Source organism: Pinus tabuliformis, chromosome 3_2 (assembly GCF_031772625.1).
Source record: "Pinus tabuliformis cultivar Carrire ecotype Pingquan chromosome 3_2, CPIR1, whole genome shotgun sequence".
NCBI classification, from domain to species: Eukaryota; Viridiplantae; Streptophyta; class Pinopsida; order Pinales; family Pinaceae; genus Pinus; species Pinus tabuliformis.
Window position 1 is genome coordinate 1,254,481,035 of NC_142302.1, and position 8,033 is coordinate 1,254,489,067.

Below are 8,033 nucleotides of genomic sequence, written 5' to 3' on the forward strand. Positions count from 1 at the left end.
TCACAACATATATGAATTTTGAGGGCTTCAATTCTAAATTTTTTGATAATTTAAAGCTACAATTGGCCCAAAAGAGTAACCCATCTTCATGCATTTCCCCAAAGTAGTTTCTTTCTTCTTATTGTGCATCAATTGCAAGACTGGTATGATCTAATGTTGTTGAGCATATGGAGAATGTAATTTTGTTCCTTATTTTTCAGGTTGAATAAAAAATGATTTTTCCTTCAAAACAAATCTCTTATACTTGACATATAGGATCATTTGTGCTTATTTTTTCCTGTATTTATGGTGATAGGCATATTTATTTTGGAATAGGGCTTCTAGAATTTTAATTTAATTATCAATGATTAGTTGGTGGATGGTATGGATTTCACTTTATGGAATATTCTAGAATATTCTTAAAATGTCATATGATCCTGTGTCATATGAATGTGAGTGACGGTTTTTTGGCATGTAGTATAGTAAGGGTATTGGCTCATGGTATTGTAAGAAAGCCTATTTAAAGTGGAATGAATATCAATGGTAAAGGGGAGGTTGTAACAAAGTTTGTTTAAAGTAGAATGAATCTCCATGATAAATTGTTAGAAATCTTGTTTAAAGTGGAATGAATCTCCATGGTAAAGGGGAGATTGTAACAAAGTCGGTTTAAAGTGGAATGAATCTCCATGATAAAGGGAAGATATATGGATATCTATTCAAGTATCTCAAGCTGCTTGCCGATCTTTTATTCCCCTAAAATTCTTGGCTCGCTATAAATTAAGATTATATCTAACATTATTCCTTTCAATAATTATCTACTTGATCTAAGGCACCATCAATTTATTTCTATTTTTGAGAATCTAAGCAACATAAGAACCCTATAAAGAAGAAAGAAGGGAAGAAATAAGAAAGAAAAAACCTAATAAGAAAGAAAGTCTAAAAGAAATGAATTTTTGCATCTTATTAATAATTTTGTTACATATTTTTTAAATGTTTATATGTTTAATATATATTAATTATTTTTATTATTGAATTATATGTTTAATGTATATTAATTATTTTTATTATTGAATTATATGTTTAATGTATATTAATTATTTTTATTATTGAATTATATGTTTAATGTATATTAATTATTTTTATTATTAATAATATAAAATGATAATTCAGTTGATTTTTTTGTGAATATAAAATTTATTTATAATTAATAATAATTTAAAATAAAATTATAATTTAGTTAATTTTTAATTATTATTATTATTAATTTCAACCCTTTAAAATTATTTAAATGTATTTTAAAATAAGTAAGGTATTTTGATGTAACCTTTTTTAACATTTTATTTATATAACTGTGTTATTTACTTTATCTCTTCTTTATTTATTATCATTTTATCTCTTATCTATCTTTAGGATCATTCGTGCTTATTTTTTCTTAAATATCTAAACCAAGGCAACGAGCTTCACATTTGTGCTTATTTTTTCCTCGTGCTTCACCCAGATTGTTTATAATGAAGAAATCACAAATATGTTATGTCTATTGCTTCAATTAATACGCATGCACAGGCTCTCTGGAGATCCTTTCAGCAAGTTCTAGTGAGATTTCACGGGTGGGCTTTTGAGTGGGATAATCGATGTCGAAAATCTTGACAACTCAGAGAATTTGAGAATCACATTTGAGATCACATTTGATGTAAAATCACATCTGAGATCTTCGAAAATCAGAGAATTTGAGAATCACATTTGAGATCTTCAAAAATCAGAGAATTTGAGATCACATTTGATGTAAAATTTGCTTTCTGTAACAAGTCGTCTCAAATTGCTTTACTGTCCAAAGGAACAACCATTGCTGCATTCCCCTTCCTTAACTAACTCAAAATTAGAATCTGTTTCAAGAAAAACAAAATAAGTTGTGAGTAGAGATGCGCAGAGAGAAATGGACCTCTTTGCCGCTATCCACCTTGGAGATTTTGAAGGCGAAGTGAAGGTTGGAAATTGCATTTAAAAGAATCTCGCAATGGAAGCGGACAGTGCATTTAAAGTTGGGAGAATTGTAGATATAGCTGCCTGTTAGTCACAAAGATGCTCCTCTGAAAAACTCAAAACTCTTGTTATTGTAAACATCATCGCAACATTTAGCTACAGAATCCTGACTTCTACACCATGCTTTTAGATACAAAATCGTAACTTCTTCAAAGAAATGAGAAAAGCTATATGTTTTCCTGGTAGCTGTTATGACAATAAAGTTCTCAAGATGGGGCAAGATAGAATTTGTGAACTATGATTACTTAATGTTAAAGGTCGTCTGAATTGTCAAAGATGTGTGTTAATTAACTTTTCTTGTTCTTTTAAATTAAATCGTAGTATCATTTTTTATGTTGGTTATGACAAGTTTTAAAAGTGAAAGATAGACTTTTCTACCCTTACTCGTAAAGAGTGATATAAAAACTAAGAAACATAACAAATACAAAATTTTTCTTGTATTTAATACCAGAAGAGTGTCACACATTCATATAGATGTAAAGGATATTGAATATAATTGTTTTTTAAAGATAGAATAATAAATTATAATTATAAACACATTTCCAAAACACCACTCATGAGTAGATATAATTGTATTGTTCACATTTACATGCAATTAATTATAAAACATTTATATACAATCAACAACAAAGATTTATGTACAAAGAAGCATATAACCACTACTTTGTTACAATAGACTAAGATGTGGAAGAACTTTGACCTTCACAAATGTTGTTGACCTTAGAATAGACTACTTTCACAAATGTTGTTGATAGTAGCACTTGTACTACCCAACAAATGTGTTAGATTTGGCTGGAATTTGGGAATGGAAGTAGTGCTCAAAAAAGTGTCTTTGATGTTTTGCAATGTGCCTAGAATGCCCATCATTGTAGGTCGTCCTTGAGGAGATTCATTTGTGCAAAGCAAACCCACATTTATCAATGCACTGAGACAATTGAGATCTTTATCTTCTTCAATACATCTACTAGTCCTCGTTAATAGACCCATGTCCACCACTTCTTGTACTTGGTTTGGAAATCTACTACCCACCCATTTGTGCAATGTCATTCCTTCTACAAACATGTCATGGGTGGGCTTCTTTCTAGTGAGCATTTCCAATAGCACTATTCCATAGCTATAAACATCACCTTTGGTTGTAACTTGTCCTCCCACTCCATATTCTGCATTCATAGATCCTCATCTTAAGTTTTTTAATTTAATTGAGAATGTTAATTAAACATAAGAAAATCACAAGATTGCTTCATATGGGATAGAGTTTAAATAATACCTGGAGGAATGTACCCGGTAGATCCCTTGAGTGCATTTGTGGAAGTGAGAGCTCCATCTTCATTATTTGCAAAACATATAGTAGCAATGCCAAAGTCTATTAAATATGCAGTCATATCTTCACCCAACAACACATTGTTGGGTTTCAAATCACAATGAATCACTTGCACAAAGCAATGATGATGGAGGTATGTCATGCCTTGGGCGATATCTATTGCTATATTCAACCTTTGAATCAAATTCAAACAACTTTGTTCTCCATCATCGGGATATAACCACTTTTCTAGGCTTCCTTTTGGCATTAATGGAAATATCAAAGCTTTGATTTGGAGATCTGAATAGCAAGTTATGACCCGAATCAAATTCCGGTGTCTAACTCTACCCAAAACTTTGCATTCTCTATCAAAACTCTTTTGAGCCCCTTCATTTTGTAGATTGAGAAGCTTGACAGCAACCATTGTGCCGTCATTCAAAATCCCTTTGTACACTTTTCCAAAACTACCAATTCCTAACAAGTTTGCATCACTAAATTCATTTGTTGCAATGGCGAGCTCTGCATAGGAGATTCTTCGATGCCCCACATTTAATGATGGACCAGTGTCTCTCTGAATATTTCTCCTACAATTCTTTCTCCACAAGATTGCAAGAAACAAACACAATACAACAATTGCTACAACAACAACCGGTATGATAACTCTTTTGAGATTCAAAACACTTTTATGTTTATGAGCATAGCACGGTGGTAGATTTACCCAAGGTCCACATAGACCAAGATTTCCCATAAATGCTGTGGCGCCAATCTTTTTGAAAACTCCTTCTTTAGGGACTTCCCCTGACAACTTGTTAAAAGAAAAATTCAAGTGATGGAGCATTGTGAGATTTGCTAGTGATATAGGTATTCCACCTGACAAATTGTTGGAGGAGAGATCTAGGTCTTCAAGACTTAGAAGTTCACTGATTGACACTGGAATTGGACCTTCAAGTGCATTGTAAGAAAGATTCAGATATGCTACTTCTTTGCAGCTTCCGACGATACTTGGAATATAGCCAGTTATTTGATTTGCCGAAATATCTATGGCTTGAAGCTTATCGAACTTTCCTAGTTCTAAAGGTACATGGCCACTTAATAGATTGTTTGACAAGTTGAAATAGAAGGCTAAATTTGCAAGGCCTGCAAGCTCTTCAGGTATGTGACCACTAAGCTTGTTGTATGATAGATCTAGCAGTAGTAAGTTCACACATTTCCCTAAACTTGCAGGTATGTTTCCTGATAACTGGTTATGATTAAGATCTAAATATCTTAGTTGTTGGAGGTTGGCCATAGAATCAGGGATTTTTCCAGACAAATTATTTCCAAAAAGATATAAGAGACCTAACCTCTTTAGCTGCCCAATTTCCATTGGAATGTTTCCTTGTAAATTATTGGAATCCATATATAACCTCTCCAACTTCTGAAGCATACTAACTGAAGAAGGGATTGACCCTGTAAAAGAATTATCTTTTAAACTAAGGAATGTTAGGCTACTTAAATTTCCAATAGCAGGAGGTATTTCTCCAGCTAATTCGTTGATACCCAAGTCTAAGTAGTAGAGTTTTGTAGAGAGGTGGCCTATAGAAAACGGCAATTGCCCAGTGAAGTTATTATCAGATAAGTCTACAAGTTGTAGATCGGAACAGTTACTAAGAGCTGTTAGAATCGGGCATCTCGTGGTGCTGCCGCTAATAAGGTAATTGTCGAAAAAGTCAAGACGCCGGAGATGTGTCAATTTACCCAACTCCATAGGCACTATTCCGCTGAGCTGGTTCCCTGCTGAGTAAATCAATTGTAACTTGGTACAATTGAAGAGGGATGAAGGAACGCTGCCACTTAGCTGATTAGCTTCCAGATTGAGTTCATTAACTGGGTGGTCTTCTTGGTACACAACTCCGACGGAATGTGGCCAACTAATTGGTTAAAAGATATATCCAATGTTTCAAGATTGGTGCAGTTGGACAACGAAGACGGAATGCGTCCCGTGAGATGGTTCTCACCGAGATCAAGAAAGATGAGCTGGCTTAGCATACCCAATTCGGAAGGAACACTGCCGTGAAGGTTGTTGGAAGACAAATCTAAGTACTGCAAAGAGGATATGTTTCCCAAGCAGTCCGGGATTGTTCCCGTCAAATTGTTAGACCCAAGTACATGGTTCTTAGGTTGGGGAGAAGACAGAGTTGTGGGGGAATGTTTCCTGTCAGATTGTTATAGGAGAGAGTCAAGTTCCGTAAACTGCGGCAGCTACCCAGAGTGGGCGGAATGGAACCCTGGAGTTGATTCTTAGACAGGCGAAGCATCTTTAAGCGAGAGAGGGTTCCCAATTGATAGGGAATGTAGCCGTGGAAACTGTTATTGAGAAGGCTGAGTACTGTAAGAAAGGAGAGATTGGCGAGAAGGGGAGAGATTGTACCTTCTAATCCCATGTGCGAAACATTGAGGGAAACGACTCTCTGCCTGCGCCTGCTGCATATGATGCCCGTCCACTGGCAGAATGAAACATTTGGCATCCAAGACGTGGCTAAGGAGTGGGAGGGATCATATGTGATTGCAGACTTGAATGCAAGCAGAGCGTGTTGATCGGAAGCATTGGTGAGACGAGGAGGATGGTGAGGGAAATGGGCGATGGGTGTGGAAAAGACAAAAGGAGGATTGAGAAAGAGAATGAAAGAAAGGGTGGCGAGGAGAAGCATTATGGTAATCTGCATCTCTTGCGTGACAGAAAGAATGGTTTCTGATGAAATGTTGTAGCAGCTGCTATATAGCTATATAGCGATAAACACGGAAATTGCGGAATGAAAGGTGAACGAAGTTGCCCTATTGACTGCACCATGGACGCGGAAGTCGCCGTCCAGAAAATGAAATAGAAAGGTTATTGAAGTGGATGTATTGACTTTTGCTCATCTTAGGACGGTGGTGAGTGAGAAGTCACCAGAGATGCCGTGACACAGTGGGAAAAAGAAAAGGGAGAATCTTGATATGGATGCTCTGAGTGGGTAACAAATTGAGTAAATTGGAAAATTTTGGAAAGGACAAGAATAGAGGAAGATAAATGAGGTGTCGGAGACTAAAATTCGTCAGTTCTAAAAATTAGAGAAAGATAAATCGTACAAGGTTCGGTTATGATTACAACGATAACAATTTTTTACGACAAAGATAAAACATTTTACAACAAAACTATATGTAGTAGCTATATAGCTGCTGCATTGAGTGAAGAGACTCAAATTAAGAATGGCAAGAATCTTTTCAAGATGTTCCGGTCGGTTAATTTTCCGAAAAGAAGACCGCACTTACATAAATTAAGGCCAAAATTTCCACAGAAGTAAGAAAAGAATATCACATTTCAATAAAATTAGCATTAGTTGCATACCCCTGGCGTAAGGCAAATTAAAGCTTTCTTCTATTTGAAGTTGAATAAATTGAACGATGATGTTTTTACTTTTACCGTAAAACAGGGTAAGGATTACGGCATTTGCACTCCATAAAATCCGCATTCCATAAAAATAAATTAAAACTCAATATTACTTAAAACGTTAAAGTAAATATTACTTCAATGTACGGCAAAATAATTGAAAAAAATCTAACACACCCTAAAATAAATAAAAAGGTCCATAAAATTAATCATAAATATTTCTCCTTGCCTCTCAATAAACCAAAGTAAAATGTCCATTCAATTAATAAAAAATCTAACAGACCTTAAAATAAATAAATAAAGGTCTATAAAATTAATCATAAAGATTTCTCCTTGCCTCTGAGTAAACGAAAGTCCATCCCATTAATAAAAAATCTTTCTCCTTATCATTTGGTGACGAAATGCCTTTTTTTAACGAAATAAAAGTAACGAATTACCTTCTTTTTTTTTATCATAATATTCCGTTATAGAAATTGCTATATAAGTTTAAAGGTTGTATTTAAATAAATTAAAAAATATTAATAAAAATCATATATAAAAATTTTATTATAGAAATGATAACACTGCTTTATAAAAAATATGTATGATTTTATTAAAAAAATGTATATTTTCTTAAGAAAACACATAAATGAGCACATTTACATTTCTTTCTAATTTTATTAAGATAATAAGAGAGAGTAAAACGTAATTTAGGCCAAAAGGACCGTTTTAGTTATTTATTTTAAGTTTTTTTGGTTTGGGTATTCAATAATGGTATGTGTTTTTGTATTCTTCCATTAATTAATAGTCTTGGTTTAATAATAGTTATTTCTTGTAATATTTATGGTAATAAACAAGTTTAGTTTATAATTAGAATGAAAAGTATTATATTTTTTATGGTTAATTTATAATTAAAATAGAAATTCATTCCTTATTCTTGGAAATGTTTAGAGAAAAATTAAGATCTAAACACTCTAACCCTTTGACCTTTTGACAATGTTAAAACTCAAACACACTAAGAAAACTTTCCTCTCATAAAATGAAATATTTAGTTTCTAATAAAACTTTCCTCTAATAAAATGAAATATTAGAATATTTAGTTTCTAATAGCGAGTTTCCAATAGGTGGCTAATGATTATGATTGATCATAGGTATTTCACATACGTGCATTAGCCATACATTACAATCAAATGAATATTTGAGGAATTATAAGAAGAACGTGTAGGAGAATCTAGATATTATGAGACAAAAAGGATGAATGTCCAATTGTTGTGCTTGCAAATGATGATCTAAAAGAGGGTACATGTTGCTTCCTCGCACGGTGTA

At 33.5% G+C, this 8,033-nt stretch overlaps 1 protein-coding gene across 1 annotated transcript; it reads right to left on the minus strand.

Annotated features, from left to right (window-relative positions):
* Positions 1 to 2,582: 2,582 nt before the first annotated feature.
* Positions 2,583 to 6,072, minus strand: LOC149185289 (uncharacterized). Its single transcript, XM_089417887.1, is given in 5 exon segments — positions 2,583 to 2,719; positions 2,754 to 3,179; positions 3,287 to 5,210; positions 5,213 to 5,466; positions 5,469 to 6,072. Coding segments are annotated over 5 exon segments (3,183 nt in total). The 5' UTR covers positions 6,025 to 6,072; the 3' UTR covers positions 2,583 to 2,696.
* Between the last annotated feature and the right edge of the window lie 1,961 nt (positions 6,073 to 8,033).